This window comes from Gorilla gorilla, chromosome 21, assembly GCF_029281585.2.
Source record: "Gorilla gorilla gorilla isolate KB3781 chromosome 21, NHGRI_mGorGor1-v2.1_pri, whole genome shotgun sequence".
In the NCBI taxonomy this organism is placed as follows: Eukaryota; Metazoa; Chordata; class Mammalia; order Primates; family Hominidae; genus Gorilla; species Gorilla gorilla.
The window spans coordinates 68,250,637-68,275,756 of NC_073245.2; the positions used below are offsets into that span (position 1 = coordinate 68,250,637).

The window sequence follows — 25,120 nt, forward strand, 5'->3', positions numbered from 1 at the left end:
ACTACAGGCGCCTGCCACCACGCCTGGCTAATTTTTTGTATTTCTTAGTAGAGACGGGGTTTCACCGTGTTAGCCAGGATGGTCTCGAACTCCTGACCCCACGATCCGCCTGCCTCGGCCTCCCAAAGTGCTGGTATTATAGGCGTGAGCCACCGCGCCCGGCCCTTGTAGCTTTTATTCTCTCCCTCAGTCTTATCTTTTCCAGCCACTATGTTCAGTGGTGGCTCTCACTTTCTAGAACCAGCTTAGAGTGTGTTATCTCAGGATCTCATTCTCACTTCATCTCTCCACCTGGGGACACTCTAAGGCAGGTTTCCTTCCACATTTTATAGCCGCGGCCCCACTGCCTTTTCAAATGGAGTTCCTTGAAAGTTTCAAATGGATTTTGTGTTTAAAAATATGTACACTAAAGCTTAGAAATTAGAGTCAAGCTCTTTGCCAATTTTCTTTTATGTTCAGAAAAAAATCAATTAAAAAAGGGCAAGCCCCAAAGGATGGCCACAATCATGTTTACAAAAACATTTCTATATTGATCTATTTTGATGATCACCTAACTTTCTCTCTCTCATCATAGGTTTCTATTGGTAATTTCAATACTTTTGGGCCATTTTGCCAAAACAATGACTGATAGTCTACAGTCATCCCTTGGTACTTGTGGGGAATTCGTTCCAGAACCCCCTGAGGTCACCAAAATCTGCAGATACTTAAGTCCCTTATATAAAATGGCATAGTATTATGTGCATATAATCTACATAAATTATACTTTAAATCATCTCTAGATTACTTATAATGCCTAATACAATGTACTGCTGTGTAAATAGTTGTTCTACTATGTTGGTTTTTATTTGTACTATTTTTACTGTTATATTATTGTTTTTATTTGTTTTTTCCCCCAAATATTTTTGATACTCAGCTGGTTGAATCTCAGATGCAGAACCTGCAGACATGGAGGGCCAACTGTATTTATTCAAGTAGGATTCACCTGTTGCAATGCATACATACAAATTCTGCACACAGGGAACCCGGTGGAAGTCTACATTAGAGCAGGTCCATTTAAAGAGAATTCCACTCACATTACAAAATGCCCCTTTTATTTAGTCTCTCTGCACGATACTTTCTTTTTACATTATAAAATCACACAGGAGGAAAGGTTTTTGACAGGAAGCCAACAGAAGACAACTTGCCAAGCAAAACATTGAGGATCCATTGCCAGCATCTGCAGATAATTTTTTTCAGAGAAAGAGGAGTCTTCCTGGTGATGAATGAATATTTTGACTTGGCAATTAACACAATTATCCTGGAAGACATGCCTGCACGTGTCTCCCTATAATACCTTGACTGTTTCCACTAAGTACAAAAGCCCCCTGCCCCACCCCCCAAAAACTGTTTTAATGGACTAAAGACCAGGAAATTGAGCCAAATCTCCAAATAAGGCAGGTGTAATAATAATTCCTCCTAAGAAGAGGCCTGCGATCCTCTGTTTGTCTTTTAGTGTTGAAAAAAGGGCAGAACTTTTCCTCAAAGTCTTCAGTATGAAAATATTGGTCTTTAAACTCATCACCACTCATTCATACATTGAGCATCCTCCTGATATTTTAGGGGATCTTCTAAACTTAACTTTTTAACAATCAGCCCTTCTGAAAGAAGAGTTTACTAAGTTCATTGATTCTCTTTTGGCAAGCTTGCAATTCCTACATTTGGACAAATTAAACACAGTAAAGATTTCCTATATCAGCTCAGAGGACATTACCTGAAAAGTCAGAAAGCTTTTCTTAAACTTCAGGAAAAAAAAAATGAGAGGATGAAAGGATGAAAGGAAGGGAAGAAGGAAGAAAGAAAGAAAAAAGGAGCAAAGAAGGAAGAAAGGGTTAAGAAGAGATAAAGTAAGAGGAAATAAATAATGTAGAATACATATTTCCAAAATGGAAAGAAAAAAACAATTCAACTAACATATATTAATCTTTATTCTATAACAGACATAAATAATTTTATGAATTCATATGACCTATACAAAAGACAAAATAAGATATTGCACTAAATTTAGATATGGGATATTTGAATTCAATATTAGCTAAACAGATAAATATATACAATTTAAAGAGTTAAGGCAAAACCAGATGATACTTCAAATACAACAGAAGCCTTGAAAAATAGGTATAATTAGAAACAACAGCATCCCACCACCAGTTAATAAAGTGGTCATGTCTATGGAAAAAAAAAACCTTAGGTTTTTAATAAAGTGGTTATTATCAATCATTTTAATTAAAGTTGAGCAATAAAGTATAAGATTTCCCTCAGAGGGGAGCTGTTTTGCCGAGGCTCAGGGATTGAGCACTTAGATTTCGGGTAAGCAACTTTTTCCTTGTCAGATTTATGATCTATTCTTCTTCTTAGAAAATATAACTTGGAAAATATGACTCTTTCACATATACAATTAAAATACAACTATGAAGCATTCTTTTTTTGAGAGAAGTCATGTCGATGATATAGTCAAGGTAAATTTGTGGGCAAGCCATTCATTACCTTATTTTAAGAGAAAACATAATACCAGTTACTGAAAAAAAAATCCAAGTTTTTTACAAGAACCAAACAAACTAATTCCAAAGGAATAAAAACAAATATAATCAATATATTAACACAGTATACAGTTCTTTGGCAGTATCACACTAACCGTTGATTGAAGTCAGAACTTTAGAATTTTCTAATCCTTAGACCCGGTTGCCAGTCTTTTAAAACTAAACAAATAAAATTCCACATCTGTAACTAATTCAGTACTCCCAGGAAATGAAATTCAGAATAAGTCTTGCAGACAGCTTTTGACTGTTACATTTAAGCATAGGTATTATCTGCTTAGAGTCCCAATCCAAATATACTGAAACAGACACACACAAATAATCTGTGAAATTTTGTATTGGTTCAGACAGGCTAGAATCCTTAGAATCCATATCCACCCATGAGAAACCAATAAAAGACATCAATCCAATGATGAAAAAATGATCTTCCAATAACTCAGGAGTGGGTCATCCCTCACCTGGATAAACATCATGGAGAAATTGAATCCTATAGGGGGAACACCAGAAAGCCAGAAAACGTGGAATACTGCCAGCCTCCAACCAAATTACCTTTCTCCAGTTTTAGGTAAACCTTATCCTCTTTATCTAGGTAGAGCAGGACACCATTCGTGGCAGCTTCACGAGTAACATCTTTGTCCCCCGCAAAGGCAGATATGACTGGTTTTCCATTTAACATCAAGTTAACCTAGAAGAAGAAAAATAATAATAATTGAAAAGTTCTCTTTAAAGTCAAAACATCTACTGGGGAGAATAAATAATGTCTAAGATGATAGACCCAGTAAAATACCTGATGTTCAGGAAATATATTCCCTTCCTTTCAAATTAGCCAATTGTGGGGGCCATACTTTGCATGTCTGCTGAACTGATTTTTTAAATTTTTTTTTTTCTGATTGGAATTTCCTTAAATTCCTACAAAAGAATAATGTCTATGGAAACCAACCTAGCCATGTGAAAACTAGCTTCCCTTCAGCACATACATTAAGCTTACTGCTTTACTTAACTCTTCCACCCAACAATAATCTTTTGGAAATAAAGCAGGCTTGTGGCTTCCCAGTACATTCGTAAAAGAGACCCTCTGCCCACTGACATAAGAGACCCAGATACAACCCAATCCTACCAACATCCTTGCAAATTTTTGTGCAGCTGTAACATGCATACTACTGAAAATCAATTGAAATAATGAAGTTTGTGTATATATGTGTCTGTGTGTGTTTGTTTCTTTTTCTATTTTCCCTGATAGGAAACAAGCATCAAAAACAATCATCAGGCCAGGCATAGTGGCTCATGCCTGTAATTACAACACTTTGGGAGACCAAGGCAGGAGGATCACTTGAAGCTAGGAGTTCAAGACCAGCCTGGGCAACATAGCAGGACCTCATCTCTAAAACAAACAAAACAACAAATTTAAAAATTAGCCTGGTTGGTCACATGCACCTATAGTCGTAGCTTCTCAAAAGGCTGAGGCAGGAGGATTGCTTGAACTCAGGGGTTTGAGGTTGAAGTGAGCTATGGTTGTGCCACTGCATTCCAGCCTGGGTGAAAGAGTGAGACCCTATCTCAGAGAAAAAACCAAAAAATAAAAAATAATAATCACCACTATCACTGATTTTAGCAATTTTAGTGATTTTAGATTTAGATTTTGGATTTTAGAGATTTCAGTGATAGATAATTAGAATCAACTCAAAACTGTATTAACTATTTTCTATTCTTCAATTTTGATTACACTGTGTCAAGCATTGCATACATTTCTAAATATTGGGGGTTGGGAAAACTTTTCCGTGGAAGTAAGTTTGTTTTCTAGATATTTTTTAGGTTAAAAGTCATATGGAATAAATTAAATCTGAGGCTGATCCATTTATCCATTTACTAGGACATGTAAAAGTATTAATAGATAAGTGTGTAATCTATCATTCATATTGACATAATGTATAACAAATACTGAGCATAAGATAAAAGGTTATCTTAGAATTCCATGCACATGTATTTGTGTCATTTAGTATTAGCATACTGGAATATTGTTGGAACAAGCTCCACTGTTGCTTTTGAATGTAAGGTCAAGCCCATTGTCTTAGAAAGCAGAACACAAAGTATATTAACTGTGGAACTGCAGTTGGTAAGAATTCACTAGCATCAGAGTAACTGAGGATAAACACAAGCATATGCATAGAACACCCTTTTTTAAAAATGTATTTTGAATAGTTGCTCCTTCATAGACTTATTCTTACTGATTAGCTGTATCTCATAATTTTAAAAAATAGCAAATGTGTTTTATTTATTTAGTATGCACTTGTAAAGCTCTACTAGTCTCACAAGTTTTTTTCTTACGAGTTCAAGTAATTTTTGTACGTGCATTAAATGAAAGCATGATCTTACAAAGAGATTTGTGTCACTGAATTTTTACTAAACCATGGATTTTTAAAAAATGTTTGATTGTTATTAAGGTAATAACTTCAATTCTCTATTTTTCTATATGCTTTTTGTCACGTCTTAATGGATGTTAAAGAGAAAAAAAATTAGAAATTAAGTGTTTTAAAATAAATGATAAAGATGGCTGTTTATTTCTATTGTGGAAACACAACTTTGGATAAATACTTAAATATGTAACCCACTAAAGATAAGCACAGTTGGTTGAGAGTATGGATGGAAGAGGTCAAAACACACACCTGGATAGTTTGGCTCTGGTAGACTTTAATCACGTGAAAACTGAAACTGTAAATTCCTTTTCTTGGTGCTACAAAGACAGACTCCAATGTGAAAAAATTACCCACATTCACCAGGATCTACAAATAAAAATAATAAATAACAATAAGTTATTATATTTTCTTCTGTAACTAAAATGAATTTTCCTCCTCTCACTCTCTTCCTCTCCTCTTCCTTCTTTCCCTCCTTCCTTCATTCCTTCCTTCCTCTTTCTTTCTTTTCTTTTTTCTTTTGTTCATTCATTCATTCTTGGCAACTAGCTTAAGAAATCATAGAAAATAAAACATCTAGTTCTATATCTTTCCTCTTAACTGATTTGGAAAATTGACTTGAATATTGGAAGGTTCTTCTGTCTTTTAAATGATATAAGAATAAATAAAGTAACTGCTTTGTATTCATGTCTCAATTTCCAGCAAGGCCCAATGGCTCTGGAAACATCGAGCTAACATTTGAGAACTTATAAATATTAGCTTTACCTTGAGAGTTGGATAAAAGGCACCCGCTATGTGCTTACATTCCCACCTTCTACAAGCCTTTGCAATGTCCAGAGGTGACGTTTCCAAGCCAGCCAATCAGCATCTGTGAGCTCTCCGCAGCATCCCTGGACAAACCACAGAGGCATGGGTACCCCCTCCACCATGTGACATAATCCTTGACACTGAACAGTTGGTGCACAAAGTGATCTGAATGCCTGGCCCTTCTCTGAGCCACTACCACCCCTCTCCTAAGATCTGTTACCATTTTTTTTTTCATTCCTGTGCCAGCTAGGCCTTAATTATAATAATGTGGCAATGAGTCAGCCCTTGTGGGCTGCCAAAGAAGAGAGCATAAAGAAGGATAAACTATGAAATAGTTGGCTTTCCCTGTTCCTCCCCGGGCTGTCCATTAACCTCCTATCAATCACCTGCTCTTTATTTGAAGTTCAAGGTTCAAAAGTGAAATTAGATACTGTTTCCCAAGAAAGCAACAATGCATTTTGTATTCCAAAATATTCAGCCTAGTTCTAATGGTTATAAAATTAACTCTAAATTTTAATAAGTGACCTCTTGAGCTAAATTTGCAATGTCACATGGGTAAGTCTCTTTCTGTGAGAAAGAGGGATTGGGATGGAGGATGGATGTTAAAATAACCAGGGTTTGTTCCATTTCTTTCCAAGAAATACACCTGTAAGTGGCATTCAAAAATAATAAGAGGTCCCTAAAAAGATATACTTCTCATATATCAATGGCAATCTGCTACTATCTCTTTCGAACACTGCATTCTTGCCAATATTAACACACTTGCAAGCCTCTTGCATAATTCCCTAAAAATGTACTATTACCTCTGGGCAACATACCAGAATGTAGTGACAGTCAAGCAGATGTATCAGGCCCAACACCTAACTTAAAACACATGTACGTGTATAATTTCATTCTGAGATTTCGCCTTCTTCCACGTAAGCATCAGATTTTTTTTTTTGTAACCTGATGATAGATGGTCTTTCAACAAGTCACCAGCTGTGCAATAATCCCCAGCAGAGGCTTTACAAATAAATTTTTCAAGCACAATTAAAATAATTTGAGGTGCTTAGTGGTGACTTCCTGATTCAGATACAAGTAGCATAATTCATTAGCAAGAATGAAAATAACTGATTAGTGTTGGCTACATATAAAACTGGATGTTGACTCTACACTGTAATTGGAGCATCCAGGTACATCGAGATTTATAACCAAATGTGTCTTCTTGTCTCTAAGATGCAGGGCTCTCTGAAAAGAAGAACAAACCCTTTTCCTCTTCTAATTGATGGAAAGGTCATTGAAAAGAACACCCTGTATAGAGGATAGTGCAATGCCCACAGTATTCCAACATTTAATTAAAGCATTGAAATACAAACTAGGGGTGGTGCTAGACTTTATTTCCATCAAGATGGAAAATACTGCACCAAAACCCCAAATGGAGCTACTTAATTCTTTAAAAATTATGGCTATCAAATACTAAGCCCCTAGAGAGGCATTCTCTGTCTTTGGCCAGCTGGAGAGTGCATTAGTTAGGAAAAATTAAGCAAGGAACACAGATGTCACCTCGTGCTTTCCCTGGCACATCCTGCAACGCCACTTAACCTGTGCCCCCTGCACATTGTAGCTTTGCATACAACTGTGAACTGTGAATTTGGAATTTAAAAAGACTCTGGATACTGTTGGGGCTGAAATTAAAACTCTGAGGACAGTTTTCTCCGTTAAGACCCCTTGCTAAAGGTAAGCTGATATCCTGGGGTTTCTCATCAAGCCAAACACGGAGCACCAGGTCGCTAAACAGCAGCTACAGCTTCCGTCAGTTCTTCCCCTACTCTCATCAACCTCAAAGTCTGTCTTTCCCCAGCTATTTGCAATTCTCTGAAAGGACATGAGCCCGGGAAGGGAGAACTGGCTCCCAAGCGCTTTCCTACAGGAGCTCAGCGCAGTTGCCAAATTCCTTTTCCTCCCCTCCTCCGCAACTTTTCTCTAAGTACCAGAGAAGGGCTTGCTGCCTACTCCGAGGCAGCGGCAGTGCCAGCGGTGCCTGGCACGCGAACAGTGGAACCTGCAGGCGAGATCTGACCCCCGGCTCTGCCCCCGCCCTCCGCGGCCACCTGCCCGATCTCTGAAGAGTGTGGAAGCCCGGGGCTCTCTTGGGAGAGAAGCTTCTCTACCTGGGAGAAACAAATCATACATTTATCCTGTTCCGCAAAGGTACCCAGGGAGCAGCCTCAGCGGCACCCGCAGAGGAGTCTGAGCCAGGGCACCAAGATCTGGCCAAGAGATAACGACGTCCAGGGACCAGGTGCCCTTCGGCTCCCTCCGACCTGTTGCTCGAAACTTGCCCTGAGCTCTCGCTGCCGGGCTCTGGGCTCCCAAGCCTCTTCCCCGCCGCCGCAGCAGCCTCTTTTAGGAGCCCGGAAGGAATGGTAGCCGGGGCTGGTGAGAGGGGTAGGAAGAGGGAGGGTAGAAGTTTCAGACCCAGGCATATTTGGGAAGGCGAGTGCTTTACATGATTCCCCATTTCCCAATCGGACCAGCTTAGCCTGGGCAGGCAGCCTCGTGCTGAGGTGCCTGGAGACCGCCCGCCCCCTAGGTGCTCGCGTCCCCCCGGGTCTGACCTGATCGAAGTAAATGATGCGCGTCTTGTTGCTCATCTCGGATGGCTCGTGGTTGGTGCTCCGCACCGCCGAGAAGGCGACCTTGGAGTTGGCCGCCCGGACCGATATCCCCAGCGGGGAGGAAGAGGAGCCCTTGGAGTCCGTGGCCGGGTTCGAGTCGCACACCACCAGACACTTGCCCTCCAGCACGATGGGCTCCGTGTCGTTCTGTGCCCAGACGGGCAGCCCCGGCAGCGTGAGGACCAGCAGCACGGCCGGCACCGCGGACAGCGCCCGGCGCCCGGAGCCCATGGTGAGCCGTGTGGGCAGCCGCAGCCGGCTGGCGCTGGTGCTTGCCCGCGTCGCCTCCTACCCCGGGATCCCGATGCTCGGGAAGATGCTAGCGGCTAGGTCGACAGCGCTGCAGGAGAGACGGCGGCGGCGGCGCGCACACTTCCACCAATTCTGTGGCTTGAAGTCAAAGTCTCCCCTCGAGCTCTCTCGCTGGCTCTGTTACCTTTGTCCTTTAAGGAGCTCATGCAGAACCCTTTACCCTACTCTCCTCCGCCCAAGAATCAGCCCTGCCTGGGGCCCCTGCACCCACTCTTGTTCCTAGACATCTAAAAGTCATCAAACCCTCACATTCACACCTCAAAGCAAAAAATAATAATAATAATAAATTCTCACCCCAAACTCAAGCACCACCAGCTAAACCACGGAGCAGGAACAAAAAGAGGGGACTCAAAGAGAAGCCACAAGGGTGGCGGGTGCCCAGCGGCGCGGGTGCCAGTCCTGTCTGGCTTGCGGCAGGGACGAGTTACAGAGGCAGAAGGTCCTTCCCAGGCTGAGAAGAACGCGAGGCTGTGTTCATGGCCAGGACGCCAGCGACTCCCTCTTTCGCTTGGTCAAAAAAATCCCCCAAACCTGGTGTCACCCAGAGGTAGGGAGGGAGGCAGCGGCTAGCCAGGTCCCTCGCACCGAAAGCGCGGATTCGCAGGATCAGGTCCAGGGCGCCGGGCGCAGCGTGCAGGGCGGCTGGTCCGGCGGGGTCCTCTCCTGCCTGGCCTCCCGCCCCCAGTCCCTGCGCACAACTTTCTCGTCCCTCGCGCAGCCCGGAGAGCGCGAAGCGGGCACACGCGCTCTATTTATAGGAGCGCAGCGTCCGGCTGGGTTGGCTTATCGTGCAACCCGCGGGCTCCGGGAAAAGGGGGAGAAGGCGTCTGGTGACCCCATCTGAGCAGCTCTCTCCTGACGTTTAACGCACCCCAAAGCAAGCGGGGTGCACAGCACTGGTGATTGGCAAGGTTCGAGGCCCCTCAGCCCCTGAAAGCGCGTGGCGTAAAGGATGCGTGCCCAGAGAGGAGCCCACGGCCCTGCGCTGGCCCCAGCTCCGCGCCCACTCTCTCCTGCTCGATCTGAGTCCGCAGAGGAGGCGGCTGGTCCCCTCACCCCTCCCCAGCGCGGGACTCTGCCGCCGAGTGCCCTCTGAGCGGAGCGCGGCGCGGCCAGGCCGGGTCGCGAAAAAGGATAAGCCGCCGCGGACCCGCGCTGAGCGCTGCCCCGAACCTGGGGACCGGCGGGCGTCCCGACCGCGCCTGGCCGGGAGCCCGCCCCACACAGCCCTGGGGCCTGGCGAGCTCTGGGAAGCCTTGGGGCGGACCAGAGCCCTTGGGGGCGGCTGGGAGGAGGTGCCTGATTCCTTCCTTCCGCTCCGGGAAGATGAGCCTCAGAAGCCGCAGGGGCGCGCCTTCCCCCGACACCGCGAATCCTCCCCAGGCAAGGCCAAAAAAAAAAGAGTGGGAGAGGGAGTTAACTCAGCAAGAATAAGTACTCCGAAACCGTGCCAACAACAATTAAAAAAAAAAAAAAAAAAAAAAGACAATCCCACTCCTAGGAATACAGCGTTTTTCTCCCCTTTGGATGCGCTTCCCGCCCCCGTGCCACTCCACTGCCATCTTGGCCTCTGATTTGCAAGAGTTCCCTTCCTCTTCTGCAGCTACCACGGGGAAGGGAGGTTTGTCTCTGTCTGGACCCGGCTGCGTGAACTTGGCCGAGTCACTAACCCTCTCTGAGAGGGGGGCGCGGTGTTAACTAAGGTCCTCCCCACCCCCATCCCGCCAGCTTTCCAATTCTGTCATGCTGTGGGGTCATGGCGCCCCTTCCCCAATTTCTTCTACACTTCCAGCTGCCAGAGGGCAGACACGTATGGTATCTTTAATCAAAACAGTATCCCCTCCAGGCATTCGGAGCTCCTAAAATTGCATTGGCTAGTTATGAATGGAAGGGATGTTTATTGAGGGAGGTCCTTGGGACGAACGGCTCCCATTCCTTCCTGAGTGAAGGACGCCCTCGTGAGCGTGGCATTCGAGCCCTCCACAAAACAAGGTGAACCTCGTATCCAGCCTTTTTTCCCTTCCTTCAGAAGGGCCGGGCATTGAGCTATAAGCACCAGCTCCAACTGTTAAAATTGAAGACACTACGAGGAATCCCTTAACCCTCACCTCCCTATAATCTCTCAACTAAAGTGTTCATACTTGGTGCCACAGGGGCCTTCAGATTCTGCTCCAGTGGGGCCAGTATCAGGCGTTTTGACTTTATGATTTTATTTTACTTGTGGTAGGGGTGGTCTCGCTATATTGCCCAGGCTAGATTCAAAACTACTGGGCTCAAGCGATTCTACTACCTCAGCCTCCCCAGTAGCTGAGACTACAGGCCGGTGTCAGTTCTGACTGGCAGGTGCTAGTGCCATGCTATTTGTTAAAATGTTGAAAGTTACCTATCTAAGCTACAACCAAACAAGGTGAACTAGTGCCTTCTGAAGATGGCCACCATTTACCCAGCTTTGATGCCCCACCCTAAGCCCAGCACAATCTTCACCTGATCCCTCTCTGCACTTTGTAACTCTCTTCTAGATTTTAGGGATGTCTGCCTGGTTAACAGCAGCAATTTCTTCTCATTTGATGCAGTCTTTTGAGGGTGGGTGCTGAGTTGAATTTAGTTCCTTTTATTTCCTGTAGGGGTAAGCACCCTGCCTTCCTTGTCTGGGACAGCTGTTCAATAACTAGAACTTTGGTTGTTCAATTTCAGGCTGGGAGAAGTTTGACAAAAAAAAAAAAAAAAAAAAAAAAAAAACACTGTGTTGAATTGTTAAATAGAAAATAAGCTATCTTCCTCACCAATTCCAATATATTCTCTCTACATCCTTTTCTTCTCCAGGCACTTCCTGCACGCAAGAACTGAGATTTGAAGAAACCTATTCCTTCTCTCACCAAAAATATTCATTTTTAGTCCCAAAATCTGCATAGTGACCATAGTAAAGACTCAATAATTGAGAAATGACTGAATGCTTCCTAATAGAAGGTAATTATCACTCATATTATAGTATAAACTGCTTTAAATGAGTCTCTCTCAGTAAAATTTAAACTCAAAGCCTCATTAATAATTGGGGATAAGGGTCTCAGTTCCTTACTAAAGGATGTTCTGCTCTTCAAAGTGTTCTGAAGATGAGGAACACAGCATTTTCTGTGGACCCCCGCTAAGAGAAGTTATCTTATATTGTGAATCAGAGGGTCCTGACTCTTTTTCCCACAACAGTTGATTAAACACGGATAGCCCCTGGGTTCTAGGACCGTCAATGCATTTGATACCAGAAGTCCAAGACTTGTATGGTCCAACTTGGCCAGATGACTTGGGGCTGCCAGATTTTCTCTCTGCAATCTTAATGAGACATCGAAATAGCTTCCAGTAAGCACTACATGTTGCAGAGACAAGGTTTGTAGTCTCCCAAACTGACGTGGCCATGTAGGAGTCATCTGCAAGCTGAAGCAGAAGAGGTATTGGAATAAACCAGAGGACTGGCCACACTTGTAGAAAGAAGCCAATTCTGGAGCATGAGCACTTCTGAGAAGTACAGGGAGTGAATAGTCAATCGCCAGTTCTGAACTCTTGCTTACAAGAGTTCCAGAAACATTTTCTCCTAACCTTGGGTTTCTTGGTATCCTCCTATGTCTTTGAAATAAAAACCCAATTCCCTTGAGCTAGTTTTAGTAACATACCGCTCCCTGTCATCCAGAATCCTCATTAGAACATTGTCCCAGAAACCATACCACAAAAGGCTATGGATCTCTTGCCAAAAGACTAACAAATCCAATCTCCTGCCTGTAGGAAATGCTTTTCCAACATTTTGGGAAAGGAGGCATCACCTGTTCCTCACCCCCTACTTCAGCCCCAGCATCCCCAGGAGAAAAGAAACAAGATCAAGTTTAAGTTTCTCTCCAAACACAGCATAGATCTGTTTTTCTTTTTCTTTTTCTCGTATTTTTCCAGTAGAAAATATGCTATTAGAAGACCTAGCAGTGACCCAAATATTTTCCCTTTCTGAGATCCCCATATTGTATTTGATGCCTAGGATTTTTTTTTTTCTCCTAGACCTTTAGAGATGACGCAGCAATGCATTTCAGTTCTCTGCAGCTGGGCTTAACTTTAAAGTAAATTAGAATCTAAACTATCCTTGCATAGGAAAGCAATACTTCTGAGGTCAGTAAATTCAATGACTGCTTGTCCAGCCATCCTTTAGAGAAACCAAGTTTCAAGCAAGCCCAAGACAGTAAGGATCTATGAGCTATTTTCTGACTGTGAAGAAAATGTTTCTGAGAAGGCAAAGAGACACACAGAAGGTATTCAGCTCTAAGGGCCTCACTGTGGTTGAATGAAAGCAGACTCCATGCATCATGCAGCAGAGACAGCCACAGGTCAGTCATGCAGAAGATGGAAAATCGAGAGAGAGAGAGCAGTGAGGCTTGCATCATACCCAGACAAAGGTCCACTGAGTTGCTTAATTACCCTTTGCTCTTTATAATGATAGTTATCAGCCCAACCAAATGATCTTTTTTGAGGGAGAGTAAGTAGCTTAAGAAGAAAAAGTCTTGGTGGGACTGTAAACTAGTTCAACTATTGTGGAAGTCAGTGTGGCAATTCCTCAGGGATCTAGAACTAGAAATACCATTTGACCCAGCCATCCCATTACTGGGTATATACCCAAAGGATTATAAATCATGCTGCTATAAAGACACATGCACACGTATGTTTATTGCAGCACTATTCACAATAGCAAAGACTTGGAACCAACGTCCATCAATGATAGACTGGATTAAGAAAATGTGGCACATATACACCATGGAATACTATGCAGCCATAAAAAATGATGAGTTCATGTCCTTTGTAGGGACATGGATGAAGCTGGAAACCATCATTCTCAGCAAACTATCGCAAGGACAGAAAACCAAACACCGCATGTTCTCTCTCATAGGTGGGAATTGAACAATGAGAACACATGGACACAGGAAGCGGAACATCACACACCGGGGCCTGTTGTGGGGTGATGGGAGGGGGGAGGGATAGCATTAGGAGATATACCTAATGTTAAATGACGAGTTAATGGGTGCAGCACACCAACATGGCACATGTATACATATGTAACAAACCTGCACGTTGTGCACATGTACCCTAAAACTTAAAGTATATAAAAAAAAACAAAGAAGAAGAAAAAGTCTCCATGAACAACCAATATGTGAGAACTTACATAGTCTGGAAAGTTCCAGAGTCATGTTGAGTAAATCTTCATAGCTCCTTCTGGAAACAGAACAAATGACAGACTTGTTTCATATGAGGATGGTATTGTAGGAAAAAATAGATGGATGCTGTAAAAAATACTTTTCAATTGGTTTTAGAATTTGAAAATTGTTTGGGACAGTTTTTCTAGATAGTTTATTCCACTCACCCCATTGGCAAATAAGGTACATGTCTAAGACATCAGTGAGAAGTGAGACATCTTGGTCATGGCTGCAGACAGGTTTTGATGCCCCTTTTTGGCTTCCCATGATACCCTGATCATGTTCCAGTCATTATATTTATCATAATGGTTTTAGCTGATTTATTGTTGTGTTTTCCCTGGACTATTAACTCTTTGGGAGGACAGAATTTAGCAGAGAGTAGGTATGCATAAATAAAGTTTACTGAATAAAGTAACATCATTGCTTTTAGTTCTTATAAGGGAAACAATATAACATTTAATCACTATGATCTAAGTATGATAGGAAAAGTAAAATTATTTCAGAAATGTTGGGGGCTTAAAACGTCAAGTCCACCTTAGTTACTAAGAATGGAAGCCCAGTGAGAAAAGGTTTTGTGGAAAGGGCCACATCTTGAAATGCGTTGAGTTGAACCTTGAGACTGTAGTAAAACCTTACAAAGAACCTAAAAAATTCTCTCTCTCTCTCTCCCTCCCTCTCCCTCTCTCTCTCCAGTCTCTCTCTCTCTCCCCGTCTCTCTCTTTCTCTCTCTCCCCCATCTCTGTCTCTCTCTTTCTCTCTCCCCACTGTCTCTCTCTCTCTCTCTCTCTCTGCTCTGTGTCCCTCTCTCTCTCTCTCTCTGCTCTCTCTGTGTCCCTCCCTCTCTTCCCCTCTCCTGGGCACATCTTCATTATTCTTTGGCTCACTGCAATCTACCGTTCTCTGAGGCCCGCATGAGGGAAAATGGCAGCTGATACTTCCAGATTTCACACATAACAAAGCCATCCACTCAGAGATGCCCCCAAATCCCCGAGAAGAGATGCACTGCAGCCATCTGGGTTCAGATGCCCAATCCCAAACCAATCAACTTGGCTGTAGAAACAGAATCATGCTGCACACGTGACTGATATCCCAGCAATGAGGTGTGTAGAAAATTGGGGCGGGGCATGGGAAAAGGAAAAATCCTAGAAAGGTAATATAAGCAATATGTGGCAAAGGAAAGAAGAACAAGAGGCAGACTAATTTGTGTTGTGTGATTCCAAGTTAATTCCCTGCAATTGTGTACAGATATGTGTGTATTTCAATACACAGAGAATACAAGTTGTCAACAACTTGTCAAATTTAAAGGAATTGAATAGAAGGAAACACTATTAATTGTATTTCAGATGTTTCCTTATTATATATGTGCTCACAGCAATTGTGTATTACATTGTGATTCACGTTTAAAAATTTTTTTTTTTTTGAGATGCAGTCTCGCTCTGTTGCCCAGGCTGGAGTGCAGTGGCATGATCTTGGCTCACTGCAAGCTCCGCCTCCCAGGTTCACGCCATTCTCCTGCCTCAGTCTCCCAAGTAGCTGGGACTACAGGTGCCTGCCACCACGCCCGGCTAATTTTTTTGTATTTTTAGTAGAGACAGGGTTTCACCAAGTTAGCCAGGATGGTCTCGATCTCTTGACCTCGTAATCCTCCTGCCTCGGCCTCCCAAAGTGTTGGGATTACAGGCGTAAGCCACCGCGCCCAGCCCACATTTAAAATATTTTTAAAAAAAAGAAAGGGTTTCTGAGTAGATCATCCAATAGTGATCTATCACATTCACACTTTTTCTCCATAGTTTACTCTTGATTAAAGTTTAAAAAGTGGCATTGATTGAACGGCAATCTCCCTTTTTTGTTATACTGATCCAACTCTAAAAATCACTTACTCCAAGTTTAGAAAGATGCTCTGATATAGAAAGCCTCACAGTATACATTTAAGAAAAAAAAAATTCCATTGCAACTAGTAACACTGATGCATGCTGTCAAAATTTCTCGCTACATTTTATTCAACTTGGCTTTCTCTATATAGTATGTTAGCATCCAGGAAAGCCATAGCTCAGTGCTTGGTGTATGACATGTGCCTGGCCACTTGTATTTATGTTGCATAGATAAGAAGACTCTAAATGTGGGGTCCAAACCAATGGCTCCTACTTGTAAGAATCAGCTGGGAGGCTTCTTTCCAACATAGACTCTCTGGCCTTACTCTGAAATAATGGCTCTGCCCATGAACTGGGAAGGTTTACCTAACCAGCACCCAGGTAAATCTGAAGCAGATGGTGTTTGACTTTGTAGATGCCATTGGCGTGATGCCACAAGAGTCCATTTGCATTCAGGTTTTTTAACTCTATGGTTAAAAACAGGGTGTTTAGAGTCAGCTCTACCTCCTACTAGCTTTATGACCATACAGCAAGATACAAACCTTCCTTCATCCAAGAAAATTGCAATCATGAAAATCATATTCAGTCCATAGCTTCTTGTGAGAACTGAGTGGGGAAATTTGGGCAGAGCATTTAGCTCTGCACCTGGCACACAGGAAAGGCTCAATTAAGGGTAGCAATTATTATCATTAATCTGTAGACTCTACTAATGACTAAAGGCGTCAAACCACCACACGCTAAACCAAGGCCCATTAACTATTGGTGAGCAATGGCCCAACTTAACCTCACAGACATTATAATAGGGGAAAACAAAGTGTACCCAAGTGTGAGAGACAATCCAGGTTCAGATGCCCAGAAACTAATCAAACCCGAGTTTGCAGGGCCAGCCATTGCTGATAGATCAATGCTTATCACTATGCAGAGCTAAAGCTCTTGAATGAAGCTAAGACACCAGGCATGTTTGTGAGCTCCCTACAGGGGATGAACAACAGGTTTAATTTTATTTTTATTTCTTTCTTCCCATCCTCTCAATCATTATGTCTCATCTGAAAGAAGCATTGAGTGGAAATACATGGATTCTTCAAAGTGGAAATTATACAGAAAGTCAAGAACAGCTGGTCAGAAACAGTCACCACAGAAACAGGAATCCAGAAAGCCAGGTAGACACCAGAAAATAACACGGCAGTTGTTAAATATCCAGGAGCCAACACGGGCATCTTAGGAGCTAGTATGCCAACTATGGAGAGTCCTAGACACTTTTAACTTTCCTGACTTTAGCAGCGTGTGGTTTGTGGGAAGAGAGAAAAATAGCTTCAGTCCAATAGGCAACTCTCCTCGCCAGGGCACTCAGTGAACATCTGTCCTTTGTAAGCGTGAGATGGAAGTGCGGATCTGCTGTTGCTGCTCCATTCCTGCTGCCTCTCAGATATGAGCAGCTTGTGCCGTTGTGTGTGATTCTAGTGTTTAAAGGAAAGTATTTTCCTACAACATGACCACTAAAACAAGCCAACCACTTAATCTGATGTTCAGCTGAAGAAACAGCAATCTGTTTTGACACTGAAAGGAAAACTGGCTGTGGTGAGCTCTCTGAGAGCTGGTGTACCAGACACCATGGTGAGAACTTCAAAAGGATTTTCTTTTTTTTTTTTTTTTATTTATTTTTTTTTATTATACTTTAAGTTTTAGGGTACATGTGCACATTGTGCAGGTTAGTTACATATGTATACATGTGCCATTCTGGTGCGCTGCACCCACTAACTCGTCATCTAGCATTAGGTATATCTCCCAATGCTATCCCTCCCCCCTCCCCCCACCCCACAACAGTCCCCAGAGTGTGATATTCCCCTTCCTGTGTCCATGTGATCTCATTGTTCAATTCCCACCTATGAGTGAGAATATGCGGTGTTTGGTTTTTTGTTCTTGCGATAGTTTACTGAGAATGATGGTTTCCAATTTCATCCATGTCCCTACAAAGGACATGAACTCATCATTTTTTATGGCTGCATAGTATTCCATGGTGTATATGTGCCACATTTTCTTAATCCAGTCTATCATTGTTGGACATTTGGGTTGGTTCCAAGTCTTTGCTATTGTGAATAATGCCGCAATAAACATACGTGTGCATGTGTCTTTATAGCAGCATGATTTATAGTCCTTTGGGTATATACCCAGTAATGGGATGGCTGGGTCAAATGGTATTTCTAGTTCTAGATCCCTGAGGAATCGCCACACTGACTTCCACAATGGTTGAACTAGTTTACAGTCCCACCAACAGTGTAAAAGTGTTCCTATTTCTCCACATCCCCTCCAGCACCTGTTGTTTCCTGACTTTTTAATGATTGCCATTCTAACTGGTGTGAGATGATATCTCATAGTGGTTTTGATTTGCATTTCTCTGATGGCCAGTGATGATGAGCATTTTTTCATGTGTTTTTTGGCTGCATAAATGTCTTCTTTTGAGAAGTGTCTGTTCATGTCCTTTGCCCACTTTTTGATGGGGTTGTTTGTTTTTTTCTTGTAAATTTGTTTGAGTTCATTGTAGATTCTGGATATTAGCCCTTTGTCAGATGAGTAGGTTGTGAAAATTTTCTCCCATGTTGTAGGTTGCCTGTTCACTCTGATGGTAGTTTCTTTTGCTGTGCAGAAGCTCTTGAGTTTAATTAGATCCCATTTGTCAATTTTGTCTTTTGTTGCCATTGCTTTTGGTGTTTTGGACATGAAGTCCTTGCCCACGCCTATGTCCTGAATGGTAATGCCTAGGTTTTCTTCTAGGGTTTTTATGGTTTTAGGTCTAACGTTTAAATCTTTAATCCATCTTGAATTGATTTTTGTATAAGGTGTAAGGAAGGGATCCAGTTTCAGCTTTCTACATATGGCTAGCCAGTTTTCCCAGCACCATTTATTAAATAGGGAATCCTTTCCCCATTGCTTGTTTTTCCCGGGTTTGTCAAAGATCAGATAGTTGTAGGTATGTGGCATTATTTCTGCGGGCTCTGTTCTGTTCCATTGATCTATATCTCTGTTTTGGTACCAGTACCATGCTGTTTTGGTTACTGTAGCCTTGTAGTATAGTTTGAAGTCAGGTAGTGTGATGCCTCCAGCTTTGTTCTTTTGGCTTAGGATTGACTTGGCGATGCGGGCTCTTTTTTGGTTCCATATGAACTTTAAAGTAGAAAAGCAAGAGCAAACACATTCAAAAGCTAGCAGAAGGCAAGAAATAACTAAAATCAGAGCAGAACTGAAGGAAATAGAGACACAAAAAACCCTTCAAAAAATCAATGAATCCAGGAGCTGGTTTTTTGAAAGGATCAACAAAATTGACAGACCGCTAGCAAGACTAATAAAGAAAAAAAGAGAGAAGAATCAAATAGACACAATAAAAAATGATAAAGGGGATATCACCACCGATCCCACAGAAATACAAACTACCATCAGAGAATACTACAAACACCTCTACGCAAATAAACTAGAAAATCTAGAAGAAATGGATACATTCCTCGACACATACACTCTCCCAAGACTAAACCAGGAAGAAGTTGAATCTCTGAATAGACCAATAACAGGAGCTGAAATTGTGGCAATAATCAATAGTTTACCAACCAAAAAGAGTCCAGGACCAGATGGATTCACAGCCGAATTCTACCAGAGGTACAAGGAGGAACTGGTACCATTCCTTCTGAAACTATTCCAATCAATAGAAAAAGAGGGAATCCTCCCTAACTCATTTTATGAGGCCAGCATCATTCTGATACCAAAGCCGGGCAGAGACACAACCAAAAAAGAGAATTTTAGACCAATATCCTTGATGAACATTGATGCAAAAATCCTCAATAAAATACTGGCAAACCGAATCCAGCAGCACATCAAAAAGCTTATCCACCATGATCAAGTAGGCTTCATCCCTGGGATGCAAGGCTGGTTCAATATGCACAAATCAATAAATGTAATCCAGCATATAAACAGAGCCAAAGACAAAAACCACATGATTATCTCAAAAGATGCAGAAAAAGCCTTTGACAAAAGGATTTTCAAGGTAAGTTTGACTCTAGGAAATTTTTTCCTTGCTTACTAATTTTAGAATCTAACCCTGGAATGCAATGCAACTACATTTGTTTGTTTTGTTTTGTTTTGTTTTGTTTGGGGTAACCTCAATTGCTGATAATTTCTCCCACTGAATTCCCACCACTCATGTGAGAGGTAAATCTTGTTGCCACCATTTTACAGATAAGGAAATACAGCATCTGAAAAGCTGCTGCCAACAAACGGGTTAGACTTCATGGCTGGACATCTGTCTTATATCCAAAGGTCTTTCCCTAGACCATATGAGAAAAGTTGAAACAAAAATGCAAGGAGCTCCTAGAATGCTCAGAACTCATTATTTTGTAGTTGATGACACCAAATTCAGAGAAGCTGAGTGTATTCCAAGAAGAATTAATGTCAATAATGTGCAAGTGACAAAGTTCAGAGGAAGAAGACAGGCTTCATATCACAAAATTTTTAATAAAGGCTATTGACCATAAGCCAAGGTGGGGGAATATATGTTTTTATTACACTCACATGTATACATATTAAAATATTTAATATACTAAATATAATTAGATTATAATTAGATTTGATATATTAAATGTAATGAGATTATAATTTGATGATAAGTGGTTAAATTCTTCTACGCTCTTCTCATGGTTTTATGTGCCTTTCATTCCTAGTGGTTACCAGAGTTGAGATGTTACATTTATTTGTCTTATTTGACTAAAAGAATCTTCCCAGCCAATAATAAGCTCCATGAGGGCAGAGGTTGCCCAGGCTAGTCCCTGACACATGGTACGGGTATATTAAGTGTTTGTTGAAGTAATGAATACAGTGACACCGCATAGGTTCTAACTTTGGGTACCTTTTTCGAGTGTATTTCCAATTATAACTAGATGGTCTCAAAAATTTGCTTATGTTTTCTCTAATTCTCAGTAATTATTTATGATGCATAATAACCCATCCTTCTTTACTTGGAAATTTAACGCACTTCTGGAAAAAGTGCTGTAAGTAGCCCTTCCTTTCCCTGGATGCCCATTATCACAGCTGTTCCTTGTTTTCCCATTCCTCACACTGGGTTATGAGTATCTTAGCTTTGGCCAAGCTACCAGCTCAGCCACTTTCTTATCTACCACTGGGGTTAGCAGAGTAGCTCTTCTTTGCTAGGTTGTAGGCTCCATGAAGCAAAAGCTGCCCTGCTTTGTCCTTTGCTGCTAATTGGGGAACGGGGGGATTCCAGAAGCAAGCCTAATAGGGTGGGCCACGGCTTCGGAATCCACTGGCTTCCAGCTATTTCAGCTGGCCAAGAGCCTCCTGAATGACACACAATGCACCAAGTAACTTGACTTTCTTGGCCATCTGTCTGTTGGCTAAATAACTACCTCTTGGATGGACCAAATCATCACTTATGCAGCTGGTGTTTGGCAATTGACTGAGCTGAAGCCCTTCTGGGCTGGATCCAATATTCCCTTACCACACACACACAAAATGAATTTTATAGGGCTTTGTATGGGTTTGTAGTCTTCATAAGGCCAAATAGAGAAGAAAAACAAAATAATTGAGGAAAGAGATGGACTATGTTTTAGAGCTAATGGTTTTTAAGACCAGAGAAATTCTGCATTGCTCCCCTTTATTGCTTTTATTTTACTTTATTTTATTCTTTTTCTTTTCACCTTTCCGTGATTCCTCTGCTTTTTGTCTTCTTTTCTACCTCCTTCCTATTTTTTTCCCTACAGTTCCCAGTTTTACACTCCAACTGATATTTAATTAGGACTTAGTGTGTACTGGGTGAGCATAGCAAACTCAAATGCCATTGGGGACTGTGGTGGGCATCTGCTATCCTTTTGGTCACCCAATGTCAGAAACTCCTTCCTACGTCTGCAGATTCTTCCTCCTCATTAGGCAGAGCCCATCTCTCACTAAAGAAGCATCAAGTACCAGATACTCATTTTCCAGCTTCTCTTGCCATAAGAGGACAAGCACATGACCCAAGCTCTGCAAATTGGACACATCCACCCCAGAGGTTGAATTAGAGGCCTGAGAGGTGGCAGGAACCTCACAGAAACCTTGCTAGGGAAGGTGGCAGCAGGTTTCAGGGTCTGGGACAGGCACCAGCATCAAGCATCCAGGGTGAGTGATATGGGTGCAGCAAGCAGGCTGTGAGGTCTGTGCTACGCAGCCAAACCATCCGTCTTGGTGATCCTGGTGCTGCAGCAGGAGCTGGGGTGTCATTCCTGTCTGCTTCACTGCAACCCAGTTCTCCAATGCTCTAAGATACTCTTGAACCACAGAATACACTTAAATAAATTCTCTTTCTACTGAAATTTGTCAGTCGACTTTTGCTGCTTGCAAGTAAGAGTCCAGATGGATAATGAGGCCAAACAGGAGACACTAGTAGAAGACAACTGTGAAAAGATGGAGCAAGCATCTCTGCCTCACCTCCAGCAGGCAGCTGCTGTTACACCCTGAACAGTGTGAATCCGGTAATGCCAGATACTTGGCTTTTCAATACGAAAATAAATTCAGATTGTTTGCCAACTTTTAGATGTCAGCAACTAATTCAAAAATTTTTGTGGGCTACCTTAAACATGATTTGAGGCTACATATAGCTCTAGGACTGCCAGTTTACCACCACTTTAGGACTTGATTTTACTTTTAAAGAGCATTTCAGGAGACCTGTAACAGAGAGATTTCTTTGTAGTAACTTTTCTAGGTCTCATTTAAGCTCTCTATTTTTTTTTCTTTTTTTGAGACAGAATCTCACTCTGTCACCCAGGTTGGAGTGCAGTGGCATGATCTCAGCTCACTACAACCTCTCTCTCCAACGTTCAAGTTGTCCTCCTGCCTCAGCCTCCCGAGTAGCTGGGACTACAGGCGTGCACCACCATGCCCAGCTGATTTTTGTATTTTTAGTAGAGACGGGGTTTCACCATGTTGGCCAGGCCAGTCTCAAACTCCTGACCTCAAGTGATCCAATTGCCTTGGCCTCCCAAAGTGCTGCAATTACAGGCATAAGCCACTGCTCCCAGCCTGAGCTCTACATTTTACAATAACTCAGATACTGTATTAATCCATTTTCATACTGCTATGAAGAAATAGCCAAGACTCGGTAATTTATAAAGAAAAAGAGGTTTAATGGACTCACAGTTCCACATGGCTGGGAAGGCTTCACAATCACGGTGGAAGGCAAAAGAGGAGCAAAGGCAAGTCTTACATGGTGGCAGGCAAGAGAGTGTTTGCAGGGGAACTGCCCTTTATAAAACCATGAGATCTCATTAGACTTATTCACTATCATGAGAACAGCATGGGAAAGACCCACCCCCACAATTCAATGACCTCCCACAATATGTAGGGATTATGAGCACTACAATTCAAGATGAGATTTAGGTGGGGACACAGCCAAACCAAATCAGATACCTTAAAGCTTTAATAGAAAATTGCTGGGTACTAGGATGGTCTGAATGGGAAACACCGTAAGTTAATAGCAAACTACCACAACTGCCCATACCCTCCTGGTCAAACCCACCCAGCCAATCAAAATATGTGGAATTACGTCAAATCTCCAGCCTCAGATAGTGCCTCTGTCTCAGGGAAGCACCCAAATCATCTGGTTTTCCTGCTTCAATTTATGATGCTTGCTTTCTCCTAACCACAGGCCTTGCTTCATGTCACAACCTTACAAGTTGAAGTCTTAGGATGGTGCATCCCATCAGTGAGACCTATATCTAAGTGACAGCTGCAAGACAGGGCTTGAAAAGTGTGTTCCTGGCATTTTCAGCTGATAAAATGGAAGGTCATTCTTCCTCTCATCAAGACTCAACAGATGCGTGATTCCCCAAACATAGAAAGGGCTTCTGATGCTGGTGGCCAAAAAGTAATGTCCATCTTCACTGCATATCTTTATTTGTACTTCTGTGTTACCCCTCTTCAGACAGGGCTCTGTTTTTTTTTTTCTCAAGCCAGTTTCCCCTTCTACCTCCCCATTAACATAGGAAGAATCTGACAATACCTACCAAAAATAGACTATGATTTCTGTAGAATTAGATTGCAACTAAATATTGCATAATGAAAGGCTGGGCGCAGTGGCTCACGCCTGTAATCCCAGCACTTTGGGAGGCCAAGGTGGGCAGATCACCTGAGGTCAGGAGTTTGAGACCAGCCTAGCCAACATGGTGAAACCCCACCTCTACTAAAAATACAAAAATTAGCCAGGCGTGATGGCAAGCGCCTGTAATCCCAGCTATTTGGGAGGCTGAGGCAGGAGAATCGCTTGAACCTGGGAGGTGGAGGTTGCCGTGAGCCGAGATCGTGCCATTGCACTCCAGCCTGGGTGATAGAGCCAGACTCTGCCTCAAAAAAAAAAAAAAATTGCATAATGAAAGTACACTCAGTTCAATTTAATCTTTCTTTTAAGGCTCTATATTATTCTCATACCATTACATCCTTCTTCTTTTACTAGTACATCCTACTACCACCAGTGGTTCCCAAAGTAGGTTCTTTATTAGGACAACCAAGGAAGCATTTAAAAAGTTATAAGCCCAGACCTACTGAATTAAACATTCTAAGGAGGTCCTGGGATCTGTATTTTAAAGCTTCTTTGGAGTGGAAATCTTTCCATTTTGAAGATGGGGATGGCTCCTTGGATAAAAATCAAGGTTTCTTAGTACAATGGACATCTTGTTTCTGCATGCAAGCACATGTCTTTCCATTGAAAAGCTACTCCCGTTTCACTCAAGTCTCATGACTGACAGGGACAATGTTGATCATAGTACCCTCTTCCCGGTCCCAGGAATGAGCATGTGATCCTGGCCTAGCCAAGTCATATTGCCCCATCTTCTGGTCATGGTGGTTGATCTAGAGGCGAGCACATCACTCAAGCAAAACCAGTCAAAGTTATTCTAGTAGGATTTTATATTTAGAGGCAGAAGAGAACAGATCCTGCCTTTGCCTTCAGGGCAGAAATTCAGGCCAGCAGATATAATTTTCTTTGTCAGCAGTATTAGAGAATGATGCCAAGATAAAGAAGGATGGATAAGAAACAGAGAGATAAAGGTGATACTTTTCTTACAATGCCTTTGCCCACTCATAGACGAAGCCCCCTCCATATCTGGACTTTGCCAAAAGGGAGTCCATACATCCTTTTTATATTTGAAGTGGTTCAAGTTGGATTTCTTCCCCTTGCAATCAAAACTTCTAGCCTAAAGGGGTGTGTTTTGTTTTGAAAAGAAAACTGAAAAAATACAG

At 42.3% G+C, this 25,120-nt stretch overlaps 1 protein-coding gene across 1 annotated transcript; it reads right to left on the reverse strand.

Moving 5' to 3' along the window:
• Positions 1-1,946: 1,946 nt before the first annotated feature.
• CBLN4 (cerebellin 4 precursor) lies at positions 1,947-10,029 on the reverse strand. Its single transcript, XM_004062396.5, has 3 exons — positions 8,389-10,029; positions 5,237-5,353; positions 1,947-3,258 (listed from the first exon to the last, which is right to left on the reverse strand). The coding sequence occupies exons 1-3, from the start codon at positions 8,677-8,679 to the stop codon at positions 3,061-3,063; spliced, it is 606 nt and encodes a 201-aa protein (XP_004062444.1). The 5' UTR covers positions 8,680-10,029; the 3' UTR covers positions 1,947-3,060.
• Between the last annotated feature and the right edge of the window lie 15,091 nt (positions 10,030-25,120).

Bases quoted from the DNA above. Each gene is read 5' to 3' on its own strand.
- CBLN4 (XM_004062396.5), bottom strand. From the start codon at position 8,679: ATGGGCTCCGGGCGCCGGGCGCTGTCCGCGGTGCCGGCCGTGCTGCTG. The intron at 5,354-8,388 runs GTCAGACCCGGG...TTTTATTTGTAG, and splicing joins GCATCATTTACTTCGATCAG to ATCCTGGTGAATGTGGGTAA. The intron at 3,259-5,236 runs GTGTGTGTTTTG...TTCTTCTTCTAG, and splicing joins ACCAGAGCCAAACTATCCAG to GTTAACTTGATGTTAAATGG.